Source organism: Polypterus senegalus, chromosome 3, assembly GCF_016835505.1.
Source record: "Polypterus senegalus isolate Bchr_013 chromosome 3, ASM1683550v1, whole genome shotgun sequence".
NCBI classification, from domain to species: domain Eukaryota; kingdom Metazoa; phylum Chordata; class Cladistia; order Polypteriformes; family Polypteridae; genus Polypterus; species Polypterus senegalus.
In genome coordinates, this window is record NC_053156.1 from 47,003,706 (window position 1) to 47,027,447 (window position 23,742).

The window sequence follows — 23,742 nt, forward strand, 5'->3', positions numbered from 1 at the left end:
AGAAAGATATGGAAGAAGATGATCCGCTGTGGTGACCTCTAACGGGAACAGGCGAAAGAAGATGAAAAAAAGAAGTAATGAGGTAAAGGCAATTACAATTTGTTTGTCCTTCTCCACTTTAAGCATTTTTGCGCTTTTAAAGATTTTTGTACAAAATAATGTTAATTTGATGCATGCCCAAAACATGTGCCACATTAAGGCTGGAGCTAGATTGCAACATTCACGGGTTGAATCTTGCCCTTAAATTTGAAGCTTAATTGCTTGTAGGATGCAAAAACATTGATGTACAAGTCTCTAAATGTTTTAATCCCAGACATTCTCTGAGCGTTAAATAATGTGCATGTTTGAGAGGGTGGAAAAGAGTGGTTGTCACATAGAGGTGCAACAGACAAAAGAGTTTATCTGTCTTAAAGTGCTTCCTAAATTGGTTCGATATTCTGAGTGAATAAAAGGTAATTGGATTATTAGTGTATTAATGACAATTTGTATTTACTGGCCCACTGAGCAGGGAATATGAATGAGTAGTGCAAGATTGTAATTCTATTGCAGACCAGGCTTGTGTATATTCATTGATTTGCATCAATGTCCAGGTCATTATGGTCTGCATACTTACCACCCAGCAATAAAATTGAAATTTAGGTAGTGCCATGCCCCCTCTGCTTTAGTTTGCTGTGAAGTCTCCCTTTGGATGCGTGGATGTTTAGAATCCCAAATACATGAAGTTATGATTGAATCTAATTTCTTAAAAAAAGATTTGTTAATATATATAGGGATGGTTTGAAACAGGAAAAGAAGCTTGGGAAGGATTTTCATCTTAACAGTGTTGATTTTACCTGCTAATGTGAGATGGAGGGTGGACCATCTACTCACATCTTGTTTAATGCTTTCCATACAGAAAGCAAAATGTTCTTGATAAAGAGCTTTTTATTTATTTGTCATATGTACACTTAGATATATAAAGTGATCTTTCAAGATAAATGGGAATATGTCCAGTCTAGTATTGTGTGCTAGAGAGAGTTCACTGGAAAAAACACATTTTATTCAAATTAATTTTAGTCCAGATATCTTTTGAAAATCTGCTACTGCTTTTAGGACTGTTGGTACAGACTTTTGTGGGTCAGGTATATACAGTACCATATCATCTGCATATAATTATATTTCCTGTTCAAGTCCTTTTCTGAAAATCCCCTTCATCTCTGATGCATTTCAAAAGTAAACAGCCAATGAGTCAATGGCAATTGCAAAAAACAATGGTGATAGGGGACACCTTTGTCGAGTACCGCATTCTAGTTTGAAATAGTTAGAAATAAAGTTGTTAATACAAACTGAGGCTTCTGCACTTGCATAAAGTAGTTTGATCTATGCATATATGTTTGGGCCATACCCAATTTTGTGCAATGTCATGAATAAGTATTCCCATTCACCCATGTCAAATATTTTTTTTTTTTACATCCAAAGACAGTGTGGTGTTAGATTTAATGTGTGAATGTATTATTTTGAACAAACATCGAAGATTAGAAGCTAAGTCAGCCTTTAATAAATTTGGATTGGTGTTGTGATATTACATAAGGAAGCACTTTCTCAGTCCTTCTAACTAGAACTTTGGAGAGTATGTTAACATCATTATTCAGGAATGAGACTGGTTTGTATGATGCACCTTGTAGTAAGTCCTTATTTTACAAGACAGAAATTAATGCTTGTTGAAAAGTTTGAGGTAGAATTATGATGTCTTTAGCTTTTGTAAATGTTGTAAATAATAGTAGACATAACTAATTTTATTTATTTATTTTTTTTATAAAATTCTACTGGATAGCCATCAGAGCCATATACTTTCCCATTCTGAAGTGAGTTTACAGCATCTAGTAATTCTGAGAGTGTCAGAGGATTATCCAGTTCCACAGCACTAACAGTATTATGCTGTGGTATCTGTAATGAGTCAAAGAATTCAATATATTGTGTGTTATCTTCTTTAGACTGACTGGAATACATGTATAAGGACTTCTAGTACTCTCTAAATGTGTAGGTTATATTTTTATAGTTTATGATTTTATCTCCTTCTGTGTTGGTAATTGCTGTTATTGCACTGTGGACTTCCTGCTTGTGGATTTGTTGAGCTAAAATCTTATTTGCCTTCACTCCATGTTTAGAATAATGATCATGATTTAAAGATGTGCTCTTTCATTTCTTTAGTAGTCAAGAGGCTAAATTCTGATTGTAAAACTTGTCATTCCCTATAAAGTGCCTCATTTGGAGACCTAGTGTATTTGTTCTATTCTGGTAATTTTGCTAATTAACTCAGACGCCTTCTTGGTTTCCAATTTATTTTTGCGAGAAAGATATGAAATAATCTCTCCTCTTAAAACGCCTGCCTTCAGAGTTTCCCTAGAGTATACCGGCAGCGACCTATGGGGATGTATTTGTCTCCAGAAAATAATCAATTTTATTGGATACGTGTTCTGTACAGTGCTCATCAGTTAATGACTGGGGGTTAAGGTTCCAGCTATGAGATGAGTGTGTAGGACATAGTAAGTTAAGCTCCATGATTAGAGGGGCGTGGTTGGAGATAACAATAGTGTTGTACTTACACAATTTGATATGAAGAAATAGTCAATTTTTGGGTAACAATGATGAATTTGTGAGAAGGAATATGCTCAAAGATTGATTTAAAAACCTCCATGGGGCTGATAAGTTCTGATCCATTACAAACTGTGTAACTATTTTTGCAATATTAGAAGTTATTGATGCTGTAGCTGAAGACCTATCCATATCTGGATTTAAAACAATTAAAGTCTCTAGCCATTATAATTTTATGAGTGTTCACATCAGGAATAGACGTGAAAACAGTTTGGATGAAACCTCTATCATCCATGTTCAGTGCATAAATATTTATCAGAATCACTTTAGTATCAAATAAACTGCCCATCACCATGACTTATCGACCTTTAGGATCAGATATCACATCTGACTTTACAAATAGGATAGTTCTATGTATTAAGTTTCCCACACCAAGAGTTTTCTTTATATGACCAGAGTGGAAAAATATTGCCAATCCAATACCTTTGCAACCAAACTTGGTCCTTACTTATCATGTGTGTCTCCTGTAAAAATACTATCTTGGCATTTAAACTTGTTAAGTGAGTGAATACTTTGTGTTTAATTCATGATCAAGACATTCCTGCTCACAAAATTCATCGTTTTTTCATAAAAAACATTGCTTCTGAACTTTTGTTGTCATTTTGTAGTCTTAAGTTAAGGTAGTACATCTTTACATATGATAGTTTTGAACTAGATAACATATTATTGCAAGATGTTATAGCTATGAAACCTATTGTTGTGTTGGCATTAATGGTTCTTGGGGTAGAAAAGAAAAATAAGAAATAGCAAAGCTCTTGTTCTCTGGAACCCATTTTGCCTCCCCATGTGAGGAAGACCACACTTCAAGACGTTGTGGTTCTCTGACATGCCAAGAGAGACAGAGCACGTCCAGAATAAAATGACCCCATCCAGCAGAGGTGTAGAAAAGGTTAAAATAGAGGTATCTTGAAAGTACAGTCCCAATACAAAAAACCCAGGGAACGATGTTAAATAGTTACCATGGAGAATGAGAAAACGTATGGTTGTACATTCCCAATACAATCAAGGATATGAAGTGGGGGAAAAAAAAGTTAATTTGTAGTTGCCAATAAGTAGATATATTCATTGAAAGAGATTCCAATATAATATAATCAATGGGGAGGAAAAAAAAAAAACAGCAAATGTCGCATTACAAGTAGACCAAGTTGCAAGTAAAATCTTCTTTGCCTTGTCTGATCGTGTTTCAAAAGGATGTTGGGATCAGCCTGCTGAACTCTTTTTCTGCTTCATTCAGAGAGGTAAAGATGTAAACTGACTTTCAATATTCACTTTTAATTTGGCAGGGTACAAGAGGCTGTATCTGATATTAGCACTGCGTAGTAGATGCTGTTTAATACTGTAGTGTGTCATGTTTAACAGATGTTGTAGAGGAGAAATTTGTGAAAATACGAATTCCCATTTTTCAGGGAGACCTCCAATTCTGATATTGTTCCCTCCATATCTATCTTCCAGCGCAGCCAGTTTGTCAGCAAGCACTTTGCATTCTGATTTTGCAGCCATTGTCTTGTCATTAGTGATGGAACTTGATTGTTCAACTCTTTCAATACTAGTAATAAACATCTGTTTAACATCTTCAAGCTGAACAGAGAGTACTCTAATTTTACACTCTAACTTACTCATAATTACCTGTACTTTTACATCAATTTTTCCTAAAAATTCTGTAAAGTCTGTAGTAAACTTATTACTTAAATATTTCTGCAGGTCTTTTATATGTTGATGCTGTTTCTCACTCTTCTTGTTTAGGTCTATTATCTCTTTCTTTACATCCATCTTTATATCACTCTTTATATCATTTATGTCACCCCAAGTGCAGCAGTCATTTCCTTGAGCTGGAAAAGTGCATTGCAGTCTTCTCCACACTCACTAGGCAGAGTTGAGAGTCCAAGTGGTATTGATGCTGCCAATTAATATGGGGGGGAAGGGGGGGCTGGGTTTGGGATTAGGGGGGTAATTAGCTGCGGTTGACAGCAGAGATGAAAGGGACATACTGAGTTCCAATAATCCTCTTGGAATCACCAAATTCTTCTTGCCTTGCTTGCAGTTTCGGTCACCACTTTCACTTTTAGCTGAAGGCGATGCTGCAGCGCAAGGTCCTGGTAGATCACTTCCTTCATCCATCTGTTCCAGGTTAGTCTCTAGTAGGCAGTGACCTTGAGGCCAGTCTTGACTTTGATGAAAGTTTAGCAAACTTATCTTTATCCTTTTCTTTCTGAACCCTTTGTTTGTTGCTCATGCTTATTTATACTTGCAAATAATGTAAATACAGTATATATTGGGATAATAGTAAAGAAATGAGTAAAATAATACCGCTGTTAATGGAGCTAGGCTCTAGCCGTCCATCACACTCAAAGGACGAGACCAAAACTATTTTTTTAATTATTTTTTTTTTAAATATAATTAATACAAATTTGTTTTACATTAAGGTTGTAACATACATATATAAGCCCAAGAAAGGCTATGTACCATATATTTCATGGCATTTCTGAAGTAAAACTTCAAGGTTTATTTTTTTATATTGTACTACTAAACTGCATAGCAATAATGCACCTGTAACCTTATTAAAGTTTATTAAACTATCACGAAGAAACAAAAAGTTAAACAGAACTTTATTTGTCCCCAGGGAGAAATTTATCTATCTATCTATCTATCTATCTATGAGAGGGCCAGAAAATTGGTTGTGCTGAACTTATCACCAAAAGTGTTTCTTTTGACACCCATTCTTAGTTTCTATCATATATAAAATATTTTTCTGTTAACATTTCCTTTTTAGTATATTCAAATGAAAACCATGCTTACTGATGAGTAAGGCGTCAAGTCCACATGAACCCACAGCTTCTTATCATAGACAAGCCTACGCCATTTCTTACAAACCCTAGTATAAAAGAAAAGAGAAAAGATTATGACTGAATTGGGGGTGGGGTGGATTGACACTTAGCAGCAGGTGCATCCCCTGCAAAGTAGAAGTTCCAACTGAATTTTTTATTCTACACAGATGTATAAAAGAAAAAAAAAAATGACATGACTCTTAGTGACTTTAAAGCTGTGTGTTGAAATGACCCTCCTGAAACCATAACATTCCAGCACTTAGTGCTTATCATGGACATTTTACCTAATAAACACTAAAGAAACATTTAATGACGCATGCTGGTCAGCACAATACACTGTTTCATCAACAATAGGTTATCTTTTAAATATTTTTTTAACTATTTAATCATATGTACTTATATAGTAGTTGTGAAATTATATCTTCCCATTAAACAAGACAGTTTGGCATTGCACATATATATACAATCAATCCTTAAGAGCTTCATTTCTGATAGCTTTGACAAAAATTATTTATTCAAAATATTAATTTCAAAAAGCAAACACATATTTTTAGTTAACTAGCTTAATAAAATGTAATGTTTGTGTACACACAATTTAGTTCCAAAATTAAAAAAAATGTTTCTAAAATTGCCTGTATTAGTGTGTGTGTGTGTGTGTATAATGAGCCGTCAACCCAACCATAATTTGCTCTGGATGCTGCCAGATAGTCTTTTACTTCTTACAACCCCATAACTGGAATGAGAAAATTTATAAAATGGACTAGTGAATATATAAAAAAGGGAAAGAAAAAAAAAGTAACCAGTTCAGGATGTGAAATTTTTAAGATGAAGTCCTGTATTTTTGTAGGTAAAAATCCTAACCAGCAACTACAGTACATGTAATTTGGCAGCAATTTTACGTCCTATATATGCAGGAAAGGAAATGCAAAATGTTGAACAGAACCCTACTTTAGCATAAAGTATCCAATTCGGAGCAAAATTTAGAACCATAATGTAGCTTCATGCACTTTGGTTGTGGTAAGATATACCCATGTCAAGCATAATTTGATCATCAGAGGTGACTGTGTACAGAGGGTGCAGACCTATAAATATCTGGGAGTGCAGCTAGATGACAAATTGAACTGGACTGCCAATACTGATTCTCTGTGTAAGAAAGGTCAGAGCCAACTATACTTTCTTAGAAGGTTGGCGTCCTTCAACATCTGCAATAAGATGCTGCAGATGTTCTACCAGACGGTTGTGGCGAGTGCCCTCTTCTACACAGTGGTGTGCTGGGGAGGCAGCATAAAGATGAAGGACGCCTCACGCCTGGACAAACATGTTAAGAAGGCAGGCTCTATTGTAGGAATAAAGTTGGACAGTTTAACATCTGTAGCTGAGCGACGGGCATTAAGCAAACTCCTGTCAATCATGAAGAATCCACTGCATCCACTGAACAGTGTCATCTCCAGTTAGAGGAGTAGCTTCAATGACAGACTTTTGTCACTGTCTTGCTCCACTGACAGACTGAGGAGATCGTTCCTCCCCCACAGTATGCGACTCTTCAATTCCACCCGGGGGAGTAAATGCTAACATTACTCAAAGTTATTGTCTGCTTTTACATGCATTTTTATTACTATTTAATTTAATATTGTTTTTTGTATCAGTATACTGCTGCTGGATTATGTGAATTTCTCCTTGGAATTAATAAAGTATCTATCTAATTCACTAACAGGTCCCCTCCAAATTTGAGATTCACAAATCTCTATGTTGTATGTAGTTCCCTTTTAAAGCATGCAGGCGTGAATGTATGTGCAAAGCAGTGCTTGAAGCAGATATACATTAAGTGCCAGAACCCTGTGTGTTACACTGATGCATTAACATTGAGATTCAAGCAGTACTATTTAAAACCGACATTGATCCCTTGGAGTTTGTAGCATTGCAATCAAAGAACGCCATAATCTAAGAGTAGGGTGGGTGGAGGGTAGGATTTCTGACGCACAAAAAAGGGGGCTACATGTTGATGGAGTTGAACCGATAACCAAGATGAGAGCTAGTATGCATCTAACAGTGCGAGTAGTGAACATCAAAAAACAGCACTTTCTAACCATTGAGCTTTGCACCTTGTGTAATCTTCACAGAATTTTCCATTTCCATTCAGAACATGATCAAATCTATTTTTTCCTGTCTAGGACACCACCCTGTCTTCAGTAACCAATCCACCCTATTGGTTTTTGGTGTTATTCGTTTGGCCTGCCAATAACTTCTGCTACATCCTTCATTTGCATAAAGAATGCCCTTAGTGCAGAGAACAGCAAATAAGTTAGCATAAGATTAATAAATATCAATAAATAAAAAAAGTGTTGGTTAATTTTCTTTTTTCTACAACATTACAAAATTTCAATCAAACTGTCAAGGGATTTTTGAAATTTTGAGGTACTGGGAGGATTTGCATCTAAATATTCATATCAAAATGTTCTTTCTTAGCAGATACCTACTGGCTTAGCTGTGCAATCCTGTCAAATTTCAGCTTTTTAACTAAATGGGAAATATTGTTTTTGTTCAGGAGTGTTTTTTATATATATAGATATATATATATATTTATACTAATAAAAGGCAAAGCCCTCACTCACTCACTCACTCATCACTAATTCTCCAACTTCCCGTGTGGGTGGAAGGCTGAAATTTGGCAGGTTCATTCCTTACAGCTTCCTTACAAAAGTTGGGCAGGTTTTATATCGAAATTCTACGCGTAATGGTCATAACTGGAAGCAGTTTTCTCCATTTACTGTAATGGAGATGAGCTTCAACGCCGTGGGGCGGAGTTTAGTGTGACATCATCACGCCTCCCACGTAATCACGCAGTACATAGAAAACCAGGAAGACCTCAAAAGCGCTGAAGAAAACATGCATTATATAATTGAGAAGGCAGCGAAACAATAAGAAGCGGCGAGTGACATATACAACCATATTCATGAGTTCTGCTACTTGAAACAAAGCACGATGTAAACCTACACTTTAAATTAAGTTCATAGACAGGCTGCGCTGGCGTTTGTAATTTAGTGCCTGCCCATATAAGGCCGTCCGTCAGCGGCAATCCAATAGCAAACTGCCACGGGTAAATATTCACGGGTGAAGGACTGTGCTTATGGAGAGGAAGATGAGATGGTCAGGGTGGTGTTTGACACAAACTCAGCGAAACTGCGAGAGAAAGTTTTAAGTGCCAGGACTAAGGTAACATTAAATACAGCCATGGACATAGCAGGAGATGGCACCAGCACAGCTGGGAACCTTCGATGCATGTACACGAGTGGCTCCGTGAACTGGCGCAGTGCACAGATAAAAGCAACAGTTCCAAAAGCGCTGAACAAAAACTGAATTACACAATTGAAAAGGCAGCAAAAAATATGAAGCGTCTCATACATACAAGCATATTCATAAATCCAACTACTGCGGAAACAAAGCACACGTTGGAAAAAGTCAATGTCCCTATAAGGAAGACAGTGTAAAAAAAACCCGTGCATGCAGTGTGTCAGGTCTCAGATAAAGAAGAAGGCGAGCTGTTTATTGATGCAGTAAGAAGCGAATCGATGAATGAAACCTGTCATCTTTACAGCGATTGACAAACACGGAATGTAACTTGAACACAACACATCCTACAAATACGAACCTGATTGAAAGAAATAATGATAATCAAATCCTTGATGACAGCAACACTCAGTAACACTCACAAAACAAATACTGTATATTGACAGTCATGTTACGTTATTTTTAAAATGTTCCCTTTTCTTTTTCTAGCTTTTTTAACACACTACTTCTCCGCTGCGATACGCGGGTATATATATATGTATATATATATAACCCGATCTACATACTCGAATAATGGATACTTTATTTGCCATCAATGATTGTTTTGGTAAAGCCATACTCAGTGTATTCATTAGATGAGCGGTAAAAAGTAAGGCGAGGAGGATGACTTATTGAGGCATGCAGGCTGTAGTGCGCGTCAACTCTATCTGAATTGCGATCACATTTGAAAAAATATATCTTTTCAAGTTCTATTTAGTCCATATGTGTCAAACTCAAGGGCGCGGGCCACATCCGGCCGCGTGTAATTATATCCGCCCGAGATCATTTTATATACTGTATTATTGTTATTAAAGCCGGGTATATGAAGCGCTGGTAACACAATAAACTACAGATCCCATAATGCAGCGCTTCAGCTGCCTTGCCAACACTTACCGCGTTAATCAAGTCTACCTTATGATGCTGCAAGTTATTGCGAAGCTAGCTCACAAGATGCTGAAGAGAAAAGTTGATTCTGAAAATAGAGCCTTTAAAACCGACGGGAGGCTGAGTATATGTTTACTGAACCCGTGTGTCTCATTTGTGGAGCTAATGTGGCTGTAATTACAGAATTTAATCTAAGACGGCACTATAAAACAAAACATCAGGGTAACCTGAAAGACCTGAATGCAATGCAGAAGATACAGAAAGCAGAAGAATTAAATAAGAATCTGACACTTCAGCGGACGTTTTTACCCGTGCACAATCACAAAGTGATTTCAATTGAGGCTGCTTTTATGGGAGACAACAACCACTTGCCCCACTTTCCCTGTTATCAAGTAATGTTAAACCAAGTCGTCACTACGGTGTTCCCAAATACGCACTTTGCTGATAAAGTGAGCGCACTGAGTTTGCACGGCGCTTTGGTGACTTGAAGACACACTGAAGGCAAAGTACGATACTGCAGGGCCCGCACAGTTTATTCACTCCATTCCCGCAGAAATGCTCCAGCTCCGTCTACATGTGGCTCGAACCTTGTGCATGTTTGGTAGCACATATCTGTGTGAGAAGCTCTTCTCAGTGATAAAGACTAACAAAACAGCACACAGGAGTCGCCTCACTGATGAGCACCTGCAATCCATCCTGAGAATCTCCACAACACAGAACCTCACACCAAACATAAACGAACTTGTTGTCAAAAAAAGATGCCAGGCGTCCAGCTTTAAAATGACATATGAGCAAAGACAACCGAATGATTTGATTTGTTATTGCTGAAAGGAACACATTTTATTTATATTTCCAGGTTTTGTTATGCAGCATGTTTATATTTGAATTTGTATAATTTTGACAGGATATATTTTTATGGAGAGCAAAATCTTTTGGGATATTTAAAATCTAAGTTTATTTTTATAAAATATAAAATTACATAAGAGTAAAGAAATTTGAATGTTTGTTCTTTTAATGTTTACTTTATTTCTAACTTGTATAATTTAGACAGGATATATTTTATGGAGAGCAAAATATTATAAGTTGTTTAAGGTTTGAGTTGATTTATTCAGGAATAATATTCCTGTCTGTTTTTACCATTCCTACCAAAGATATTTCTGTCGACTAAATAAAAATTCCTTCTATTTAAAATTTAAATAGAACTTGAACAAATCGATAGTTCATAATATCCGCAAACTTGCACGTAAGAGCGGGTGTCATCCGTTTTAACAAACAGCGTATTGCACTGATCTGAAATAGCTGTGTGTGTATATATGTAGATATGTATGTATATGTATATATATGTTTATATATGTGTGTGTGTATGTATGTATATATATATGTAGATATATATATATGTATGTATATATGTGTGTGTGTATATATATGTGTATATGTATAGATATGTATATATATATATATGTTTGTGTGTGTGTGTAAATATATATATATATGACAGCAACACTCATCACTCACAACAGTGACAAAACAATTACATTGACAATCATGTTACGTTATTTTCAAAATGTTTCCTTTTCTTTTTCATTGCTTCTTTAACACACTACTTCTCCGCTCTGAAGCTGGCATTTTACTAGTATATATATATATATATATATATATATATATATATAATTTATTTATTTATTTATTATACACACACACTTGCTTTGCTCGCCAACCCCCATGCCTGCGCTAAGCGCTAGCCTCTTTGCGGTTTTGTTGCTCGCATATGGGGAAGCTGTTGTACAATTTAAAAATTTTCATGGGAATTGTTACATATGCATAATAGAACTATTTTACATTACAGCGAGTAATTATTCATATTAAAAAAAGAGTAAAACGTAATAATCTGAAAGACAATTATGCTTCATGTTGCATTAGAGTTATTCGTTGATAATACAATTTCGTTCTGTTCAGCTTTGAAATTAACATTCAAATAATTTTTAAACTTACACTTTTACTGTAAAATTTCAGTAAAAAAAATTTTTGAATAAAATTTTCTTCAATATCGCATTGAATTTTGATTATGTGTTTGGAGTTTCCTCGTGAAAACACAACGTATAACTGGCCGCGGTTGAATTTCATTTCTTTTTCTCTGTTAAGTAAAATGACTTTTTCACGTTTGGCTCTGAGATTTGTTAATTGTCTCTGCAAAAGCTATTCGAACAGGAAACTTAACGTTTTAATATGAATGGCATATCACAAACTCCTTTGTAGTCTAATGTTATCCCCTGAAGATATACTACATTACTTTCTTGGATACATCCTTCTTTCTACAGTAATTTGTGCGGTGGAAGACCGGACGGCGTTAACAGTTATAGTTATTCTTTTTTTTTTTTTTATTAATTTTATTACACTTCATACAAAGCAATCAAGTTTTTACAAAAAGAAAAATAGAGTTAAGAACAGATCGATCCCCACCCTTGAGAGAGAGAGCAAGCCAAACGGCATAAAAATTTTACAGCTTTTAAACATACCTAACTTAATAAATTCTCTATGCTTCATGAACTTATTTTAAAATATTACTGATTAGATCCTGCCATGTTTTGAAAAACGTCTGTACGGATCCTCTAACTGAGTATTTGATTTTTTCCAATTTCAAATAATATAACACATCAGTTTCCCACTGACTTAAAAGAGGAGAGTTTGGATTCTTCCAGTTTATCAGAATAAGTCTGCGTGCCAAAAGTGTAGTAAATGCAATCACAATTAGTTTGTCTTTCTCCACTTTAAGCCCCTCTGGAAGAACCCCAAACACAGCTGTTAATGGGTTAGGAGGGATTGTGAGTCCAAGGCTATCTGAAAGGTAATTAAAAATTTTTGTCCAGAATAATGTTAATTTGGTGCAGGCCCAGAACATGTGACCTAGTGAGGCTGGAGCTAATTTGCAGCGTTCACAGGTTGGATCATGCCCTGGATACATTTTGGAGAGTTTTAGTCGAGACAGATGTGCTCGATAAATAATTTTAAGTTATTAAGTTAACAGTTATAGTTATTCTTCGGGATATTGTAATTTGGTGTTTTCATCTTCCGCACGATCACCACCAACTGTTTCAGTATAGTCTATTGATATGCATTTAAGCAATTTGCCCTGTAACCGATAGACATTTTTGGCATTAATTCGTTTGACTTCGTCGTTTCTTGGTGCTAGGACTGCCCGTGTACTTATTTTTTCTGTTGATAACCCTTCATGATGAAATTCCTCAATAAGATTTGGACATAATATGTCTTCTTTAATTGGGAACAAAGTGAGGAAAACGTTAAAATTTATAAGCTGAGAAGCAGAAAATCTGTCAAAAGCATTCACACGAGTGAAAGGTGAGATTACTGTGTGCATGTTTGAAAATGGTTGAGAGGAGGACATGACTTGAAAAAAATCTCATGGCCAAGGTCTCAACTCGCGGGTCTTGAAAAAAATATTCTAAAAAGTCTTGTCTCATCGCAAGATTTCTTCTTATATAATGCGCTACCATGGCTGTCTATTTGTCTCTCCAGGATTTTAAATCACTTGAACTATTGACCTGGCATTTGGTAAACACATACTACGGGACATCTACTATCCGCTTTCAGGGTGATGATTGACCTCCAAGGTTATTTTTATTTTATTTTATTGTAGAATCAACTCTCGGCAGCGGCCATGTGGTGCATGCGTATGGGTGCCATTCTCATCCCACCACCTTCGCCGTCACTTCCCCCACCTCTTCATATCTTAAATCATTCTTGAGGCAGATTGAAGACTTAGGTTCCAGCTTCAGTGAAAAATTAAGGAAGACGTACTAATTAAGGAAAACGTACTAAGTAATTGCAACACAAGCACTGAATTAATCAGTTTTAAAGTGAAAAGTTGCCAACGAAAGAAAAGAAGCAGCGGGCCATTAGTGTGGAGAAAAGAAGAACTGCTCAGGAAGCAGCAAGCACATCAACTTCTGACCAAATGAATACTAAATGCACAGAGAAAGAGTATGAAAACTATGAATGCTCAAATCAAGTGTATTCTGCACCATTACTGGTTTTTATTATAATTGAGATTATATATATATAAATTTATACACATACTTGCTGTCTGGCCAAAAAAAGTCAACACCTGGATTTAACTAAGCAAACAGGTAAGAGTCTTCAGTAGAAAAAGTACTACAGTGATTAATATTTTTCAGGGGGGAAAAAGTTATTTATCCCTAACTAATGTGGTGAGTAGCTTCTAATTTCTTAAACAACCATGTCGGAAAACTTACCCTTTGGTTGTGGAAAAGATGCTATGCTATTTTGGAAGGGTTATTGCCCTGCATTAAGCAAAGAAAACAACTAAGGAGATGACTGAAGCTGCTAGTATTGGGTTAAGAACTGTTCAACATGTTATTAAAACCTGGAAGGGTAGTAATGATCCATCATCTTCGAAGAAAAAATGTGGTTGGAAAAAAATCTTGAATGACTGATCACTTAAACATTTGGTGAAATCAAATCATAAATATCAACAGTAGAACTCACGGCTATGTTTAATAGTTAAGGTAAGAGCATTTCCATACATATCATGCAAAGAGAACTTTGGGTTGGAAGGCTTCAATTTGCTAGGGAGCATAAAGATTGGACTCTGCAGCAATGGAAAAAGGCCACGTGGTCTGATGAGTCCAAATGTACCCCAGAGTGATGGGCGCATCAGGGTAAGAACAGAGGTGGATCAAGTGATGCACCCATCACGCCTAGTACCTACTGTACAAGGGTTTTCCATCAATGGATTTTTTCTTCCCTGACAGCACAAGCATATTCCAAGATGACAATGCGAAGATTCATCGGGCTCAAATTGTGAAAGAGTGGTACAGGGAGCATGAGACATTTTCACACATGGACTTGCCACCACCAGACCTTAGCTCCATTGAGTATCTTTGGGATGTGCTGAATAAAACTGTACGCAGTGGTCTGACTCTCCCATCTTCAATACAAGATCTTGGAGAAAAAATAATGCAGCTCTAGAAGGTAATAAATGTTTTGACATTGTTTAAGCTTATTGAAACAATACCACGATGAATGCATGCTGTAATCAAAGCTAAAGGCAGTCCAACTATATATTAGAGTATAAGCCTGGATAAAAATATTGATTTTCCGATTGTTATTTTTTATTTTAATTTATTTTATTGATTTTATTGTAATCACACAATATTCCATATAAATAGATTGATTTTTACAAAAATAGGATTGAAAACAAATCAACCTGCACCCCTGAGAAAGAAAGCATGGCCAGCAGAGTAAAAACTTAAAGCTAGTAAAAATTAGTAAATAGATAATAAGTGAATAAAGATAAATGGAGAAGAAAAAGAAATGGGGTGAGAATTTGCTTCCTCAGTGCTTTAAGAGCTTAATCTAAAATGTTATTAATTAGGTCCTGCCAGGTTTTGAAAAAGTTTTGCACAGATCCTCTAAATGAGCATTTTATTTTTTCCAATTTCAAATCTTGGAAATCAAAAAATCAAAAATTTACCCACTGGCTTAAAAGAAGCAGGTTAGGATTCTTCCAGTTTAGCAAGAAAAGTCTACTTGCCAATAATGTAGTAAAGGCAATTACAGTTTGTTTGTCCTTCTCCACTTTAAGCCCATCTGGAAGAACACAAAACACAACTGTTAATGTGTTAGGCGTGATTGTGACACCAAGGCTGTCTAAAAAGCATTTAAAGATTTTGGTCCAGAATAATGTTAATTTGGTGCAGGCCCAAAACATGTGACCCAGTGAGGCTGGAACTTGATGCCAGCGTTCGCAGGTTAGATCTTAGTCCTGGAAACATTTTGGACAATTTTAAACGAGACAGATGTGCTTGATATATAATTTTGAGTTGAATATTTGTATGCTTTGCAAATTTGGCGCTTGTGTAAATTCTCTGCATTTCTACCTTTCACTCCTTTTCTGATATGATGAGTGAGAGATCCTTTTACCACTGTCCTCTGGGATCTTTGATATGGAGGAACTGTAAAATGGTTGTATATATTGCAGAAATACTGTCCTCAAAACTGAGCAATACTTTTTCCAGTATAGAGGGAGATGGGAGGTGAGGAAAACTGGGCAGGTTCTGTTTAACAAACTTTCTAATTGGAAGGTAGTGAAAGAAATGTGTTGCTGGAAAGCTGAATTTGGAATGTAATTGTTTGTAGGATGCAAAGACGTGGTCTATGTACAGATCACTAAGTGATTTAATCCCAGATGCTTTCCAGACATTAAAAACTGCATATGTTTGAGAGGGCTGAAAACGGTGCTTCATGTGCTGAGGTGCCACAGATAAAAGCTTCTCTATCTTAAAATGCTTCCTACATTGGTTCCATATTCTGAGTGAGTGAAGCACAGTTAGGTTGTTAGTATATTGGCAATAACTTGCATCTTTTGGGGCACATAGCAACGAATATAAAGAAGTACTGCAAGATTAATCATTATTTTATTCACAAGATGATATAGATATTTTATAAAGTAGATGCCATTGCATTGTATTACAACAATGAACACCCCCCATAATATGTGTGGACTCTGATGTGCCGATACATATGTTAGTTAAATTACGGTGAATTTTGAATGAGTGCAGTGATGTGAAAAAGTTTTTTTTGAAAAGTGAAGTGAATATGTAGACACCCTACAAATAAAGTGTTACTGAAATTTGTCACATTATATCAATGTTCTCTATGCATGGTTAAGTAATCTCTTAAAAATATATCAGTGAATGCTAATTCAGTCAAGATAAAATTGATATTGAATAGAATTGAAACATTGTGAATCAAAAACGAATCAGGACTTCAGTGCCAATACCCAGTCCTATTAAGAGTGTGTGATCATAATACATACAAACATTCATTATATATTTATAATATGAGATATATATATATATATATATATATATATATATATATATATATATATATATATATATATATATATAGTTTTTCACACCACTGTGTGTGTGTGTATATATATTTGCCCCTTCCTGATTTCTTATTCTTTTGCATGTTTGTCACACAAAATGTTTCTGATCATCAAACACATTTAACCATTAGTCAAATATAACACAAGTAAACACAAAATGCAGGTTTTAAATGATGGTTTTTATTATTTAGGGAGAAAAAAAATCCAAACCTACATGGCCCTGTGTGAAAAGGTAATTGCCCCCTTGTGAAAAAAATAACCTAACTGTGGTGTATCACACCTGAGTTCAATTTCCGTAGCCACCCCCAGGCCTGATTACTGCCACACCTGTTTCAATCAAGAAATCACTTAAATAGGAGCTGCCTGACACAGAGAAGTAGACCAAAAGCACCTCATCATACCTAACCAGCTGATCAAAAAACTCTATGCACTAGGACTTGTCCATATGCAACTGGTTACTGGATTTTCTCACCAACCGCCCTCAGTCTGTCAGGATGGGCAAACACACATCCTCCACCCTTACCCTGAGCACTGGTGTGCCGCAAGGATGTGTACTAAGTCCCCTTTTCTATGCACTCTTCACCCATGACTGTCAACCCATCCACCAATTAACATTATTGTTAAATCTGAGGATAATACGACTGTCATTGGGCTTGTAACAGACAACAATGAAGCTGCATATAGGGAAGAGGTTCAGAATCTGACAGCATGGTGCACCACCAACAATCCGGTCTTAAATACCAAAAAGACTAAAGAAGTTATTCTGGACTTTACGACCACCAAAAAGACCAATCAATGCAGATGCTGTGCAGAGAGTTTCCAGCTTTAAGTTTCTAGGAGTCACCATCTCAGAGGACCTGTCCTAGGCTGACAACAACTTGGCTATAATAGGCAAAGCACAACAACACCTCTATTTTCTCAGGAAGCTAAGGAGAGCTGACCTCCCCCAGAAGCTGCTGGTTAATTTCCATAGATGTACTATAGAAAGCATCTTAAATAACTGCATGATGGCCTGCAGTTATAACAGCTGCACCAAGGCTGCTAAAGAAGCCCTGCAGCGGGTCGTAAAAACAGCAGAGGCCATTACTGGGACTGAACTGCCATCACTCGAACTCTTGTATAAGACTTGCAGTGTGAGAAGGGCCAAAAACATTCTCAAGGACAAAACTCAACCTGGAAATTCTTTGTTTGAGCTCCTCCCGTCAGGAAGACACTTTAGGTCGATCTGTGTGCGCACAAACAGACTAAAAAATAGCTTTTTCCTCTCTGCCATAAACTTTCTGAACTCTAAATCTTCTCAGTCTGAATTTTTAATTGAAAAATATACTAATGTAATACAATATACAATATGTAATGTACTATTCAGGTGCAATAACAATTTATGCTTCTGTACTTTGAGCAATAATAATTTGCTCTGGTTACTTGATCACTTAACACTGTATACGACATATTTGGAATTACTTGACTTTTCTTTAAATGCACCTTGGGGCTGACACAAAAAGTAATTTCATTGCGTTACACAATAACAATAAAGTGCTTGAAATCATTAGATGATAATGTCTGCTGAACAAACAGGTATCGCAATCTAAGTGGAGGCAAGGTATGCTCTAACACGTGGCAAGAGGAAGAGCGGCACGAACGGAGGCTGGTGTGTGAGTGAGGATGGCACCGCCCGGTTCCATACACCTGAGCCGGTCTCTCAGATTTGTGCAAACAAATTGGTGCTGCAAACCAAACTATGATTGTTTGCACGATGAGAGAAGTCGTACAATCAACCAGAATGTTCAAGCAAATTATAGAAAAAAAAAGGCTGTAAATCGTTATATAGCGTTATGTTAAATGCTTTTAATAACTGAAGTACAGGTAGGTTATGCGACTAGCTCAGGATCAAAAACAAGTGAGGTGTGAGGACTAAATCAGCAATCTTCTGTTTAACAATCTAACACTACTGCCTCTGGGCTACACGGCCTGAAATGCTTGGCAAACTTGAACAGAGCTGTACCTTAATAAAAGAATAATTGAAGGATGAAACCTTGTAGAATTAATTAAAATGTTTCTTCCACTCTTTTTTGAATCTTGTAACTTGTGTATACTTCTGTGATAACTGTTCATTCATTTTCTCAAGCTGCACAGCAGCCAATCAAAACCGTTTTGAGGTAGCCATCATTACCTCTTTTAATATTCTTTTTTAGCACCATTAAACTCTTATATTTGGATATGTACAGTACAAACTGCTCTTTCCAGTAAACAATGCAAAACAGTAGTTAGTGGTTTAATTGTAAGAGGAAGAAATAGTAATAGCTTTTTTTAGTTCTAATGTGCTTGGCAATGTGTTTTAGCAAAGAAATATAAAATTATTCTCACTTTATGACCAGCCTTATTTTAAACATCTCTGATAAGATTGTAACTGGTATTGCAATTATAACTTGAACACCAATTTTCACAGAAAAATGAACAATTTTTATTGTATAACAGTGTTGTTAATTTCCTATAGTTTTTCATTATACTTTCAATCCTGTAATCTGACAGACTGCTTTGCACTGTAAGTTTACATGGTTTTTAGAACATACTGTGATTAAGCTTGCTGCATAGAGAACATAAACTTTTACTGATATATCATATTTTAAAATATAAAATTAAATAAGGTTTTACACAGTACTGCATCTTGCACCCCAGTGAATTCAAAGCTAAAGCACTGCTACCAAATTATACAATTTCCATAGCTAGCCCACAGAATATCTGATTCTCAGATCAAATCAGAACTAAAGCTGCCATATCTTTCACATCATTTTTATGTGTATACAAATTAAGCTAATGTTACATAGAATGACTTCTAGATGGAGGGAATGCCAGACTTGACAGTAGCTGCAGACCTTATCACTAAAAGGATGTCAGATTACATTACTATTCTTGTCAAATTAGAGGTCTCTCTAAGGACTTTCCATCACAATATTGACACTTCCAAAATATTGTAAACTTGCCTCTTTTTCTGACAGTAAATAATGTATTGTAATGCCTGACAGAGCCACCTGTCATATGCAAAGGGTTTTTATAAATATGATGAGTTCACATGCAATCTTATTCCCATTGTTCATCTTTTCTCCATCCTACTTTGATACATAAAACACAACATGTTTTACACACAAACCTCTCATGTGTTTGCAAGGTCCAAACCACCTGTGTTCTTTATTCCTCGTGTCTGAATTACATGCACTGTACTTTGAAATTAGTGCTCACTGGATGTTAGCTCTCATGCACACACAGCCCACTGCTACAGCTGTAGGTAAGTTGCAGATTAGTTGGACTGAGTTGCTGGGTATGCTGTAATATGTGATGGGATATCACGGACACCTTCTGCCTCAGAATCCCTAAAGTTATTTAAATGAAGTCTGCAACAGAAAATTGCTTGAAAGATGTGTAATGTAACATGGCCTTTAAGTAAATGCCCTTTTAAAAATGCATCACCAACTTGTTATCTTCTAGAAGAATAGAAATCTCTCTTGTACCCATAGAGAAGATAAGTATTTAAAAGATAAAAGAGAAGATTTCATCTGAAGTGACTGAGAAAATAACCTAAAATGTCATAGGTCTGTACTTGTTAAATTACTGCAGTAAGTAATTTAAACTAATAGTTAATTTCAGTTTAATTTGAATAATTTACATTTTAATAAAAGCATACTGATCAGTTCATTAAAACAAATTTTGATAGTGAGATCACTATAATGCAACATATAATCTTGCATCGTTAAACATACTCACTGACAAGTCCAACCATAAATACGCAGGGTGAATGTGCAGACTCCGTACAGTCAACCTTGCACTCTGTGCTAGCACTCTGTCTATAGTTAAATATCTTTATTAAACATCCTAAACTCTAACCTGATTAACACTAAATACCATATATGTTTATAACATTATTTCAAAATGAATTGTGTGTTTAATGTGTTTTTTCTTGTTGTATAACAGGGGCCATTCATTCAGGATCAAACACTAAGGACATCGCTCAATGTAAGAATTTAACTGATCTGCAGAACTAAATTCATCATTCAACCAATGTTTGAAATAGGCCAGAACTCCCCAGTACTCTGTACCAGCACGTTAAGAATACCAGCAAAACTCACAATCTATGTCTCGCTATAAACCAACATGTACAAAGTAAAAAATCAAGTCTATCCTTTCATCAAACTTCCACACTTTCAAGGAGACACCTCGTCTGCACTACAAAACAGTTTCTGTATATCAGAATGTAGGAGGTGTATGGGATGACAGCATAAACTGTCAAACATGGAGGAGGAAGTGCTATGGTCTGGAGTTCTGGGGGACTGGCACAGAGTGACAGGCATTTGGAATGGAAAGGGTTACCACAGTTTGACTGTTATATCAGCAAAAGGTGGCTATTTTGATTAATCAAAATTTAGAATACAATTATGTACAGTTAACGATTCCTTGACATTTTACTTTACTATTGTTTATTTGCTCTATGCAGGGCTGTGGAGTCGGTAGATAAATACTCCGACTCCTTAGTTTCTGGTACTTCTGACTCAAACTCCAACTCCTCTGTATTTAATATGCTAATTTATTTTCCATGTTGATTAAAGGAAGGCAACATACACATCATTTAATCAAAGAACAGTACTGGCTAGGAAGCTAACTCTCTACCGTATTGGCCAGTTTAAACAAAAGACAAGAACCCCTGAACACACATCAGGCCATAGCACACACCTACACCTACATCATTACACTTGTTTACACTCAAATGAACTTGTTAAACACATTATATCTGGAATAAAATGAAAACACTTTTTGTACCATAATCCAGATTACAATATGTGAATGTCAGGTTGTATAATAGCTCAGCTGAACTTTACAATAGTAGTAACAGAACTACTGTACACACTGGGCTTTATTCTTACATCAGATAAGTACTTAATTATGACTGTTGTTTGTGAATTGAGACATTTGAACTTGACGTATTTTTTTTCATTACAATTTAAACTTATTAGGAGTCCTACCCCGACTCCAGGTACCCAAAATTCTCTCCGACTCCAACTCCACAGCCCTGGTTCTATGCCTTGATTCCATTAAAAATGAAGACATTAAACTGCATGCATGTCCATAAAAATTTAAAAAGATTTGACTGGTATTGTATAATGCAGCAATGAGGAGTAAAAACAATGGCATTTTGAACTTTGCAAACATAAGAAAAGCTTGTGTGTGTGATGTCTTGTATTTTACATACGACAAAACTGACCAAAAAAAAAAAAAAAAGACTTTTCAAAAAGAGACTGTGCCTGGACTTGCCATACCTGCTAACCCTTCAAACGTCATTGGTCCCATCAGGCAGCATGTTATTAGCAGTCAGAAAAAGGAGGGCATACAACTGTTCTGGAGCGTTGGCCAATTCATAAATATGACATGACCTACAGGTTTCAGCCATTCAAATTGTCATGGTCGGGAGATAAGATCAGCAGATGGCAGATCTGACTTACTGAACGACTAGAATTCGTGTAAGGTGACAACGGCTTGCCAGAACATTGGAGGCTGGATAGGGAAGGCAGCAATAAAAGATAGGGTCGCATGCCTGTGAAAATGTTACAGGACAGTACACTCAATGCTGTAACCCCATCTCACTATTCCTCATCCTCCCAATATGCTGCAAAATTTGAACCCAATTCCATATTTAGCGATTCCCTCTAATCTCTGTTCAGGTGGAAAAAAAAAGAAAATAAACAATTCAAAAGGAAGAGAAATTGCTGCAAAATGTCCTGCGCAATCCTTTAGTGACAAAAAAAAAAAACGTTTTACGGTAAAAGTTGAACCTTAACTCACTCTCAGCACAAGGTTAAATAACAGTACATCACTACTCTCAATCCTGTAACACGTCTCTTCAATTCTTTCTACGTTTTATTTAAATTCGAACACTAAATATTGTGGTGTAATATAAGAGGAAAAAGTTATGTACTGTCATACTAATAACAACCGGGTAATTATAACAAGTGTCCTGTGCCATTTGAGGACCCATGCTGCACCTTAGCCCGGTGTCCTTTTGCATGAGTGAATGCACGGCAATACCCTGTAATACGGAGCAGGCTATTGGACTGTGGGCGCGGGCCACTTGTAGATGAAAACGTAAAATTACATTACACTCTGTGTCCCGGATCCCGCTCCATAGTTGGCAGTACTGCAGTTGCACATTTTTCAAGCACTGGTCGTCATGAGCCCCAATACCAGCCTCGCGCTTTTAATTTTGGTTGGTGAGGCCACAGATGCTGCAACCGGCAAGAATTAACAGGCGCTTTCCACATGGGAATGGCGCTATATACACACAATGTATTATTACGACGGTAATCTACGCTGTGACTGCGTTGAAAAACGGCAAAACATAAAACACATAGTGCACGAATGCCCGAATAATGCTTTACAAGGATTTCCTTTAGACCACGTCAAGACTAGATTTCGGGAATGGATATTCAGCTCTGATCCAAACTATCTTTTATTTGACTGACTTATGTTTAACATATCATATACCCCTTGATGTTTGCAAACATACGACAATAACTTGAAAACGTACTTATGGGAACAATAGAGTAACTCTGCACCGAAAAAGAGCGACAACAAATACCTTGCCATACCAAACTCAAAATCACCTATGATTTGCCACTGCCAAAAAAGAAAGTCTACATGATCTCTTCCATCAAACTTTACCTGGTCAAGGCACAGAATTGCTTTGCAGTCATTTAAGAATAAACTCGGAAGCTACGCTACTCCTTTCCCCCATATTTCTCACCTGCTTATCCTTAGCAAATCTCGCACGGGAAGGAAGGAGAATATCTCTATAATTACATTTTCAGGAACAGTATCGAATCCCGCATCTAGAAAAGCTGCCATCATGGACGTTACAAATCCTTGGCATCACCGGCGCAGGTCCACCCTGCGTGATTCCTATTGGTCTCATCTAAGATCCGTCAAGGAGAGTGACGTAACAGATACCGGAAGTGTGAGTTCTCGTAGGAAGTTTTCTTGTTTCTCAATTAAAACGGGTGAGTTCACGGGGTTGAAGAGATAGCCGTGGAGGAGTTGGTTTCTTGTTTAAATTTGTGTTCCGCTTTTTGGCAGGTCACACAAAGTTTTCGTAAT

General features: G+C 36.4%; 1 protein-coding gene across 2 annotated transcripts in view; it reads right to left on the minus strand.

Annotated features, from left to right (window-relative positions):
• Positions 1-23,531, minus strand: part of LOC120525109 (polyunsaturated fatty acid lipoxygenase ALOX8-like) — a 118,529-nt gene extending 94,998 nt beyond the window's left edge. The window contains exons 1-2 of one of the 2 annotated variants that reach the window (XM_039747127.1): positions 23,449-23,531; positions 5,431-5,506 (exon numbers count right to left, since the gene is read on the minus strand). In XM_039747127.1, coding sequence (XP_039603061.1) covers positions 5,431-5,506; positions 23,449-23,477 — 105 coding nt within the window. In that variant the 5' untranslated portion in view covers positions 23,478-23,531. Of the gene's footprint in view, positions 1-5,430; positions 5,507-23,392 lie in introns of both variants that reach the window. The other variant, XM_039747124.1, reaches the window with a different exon arrangement.
• Between the last annotated feature and the right edge of the window lie 211 nt (positions 23,532-23,742).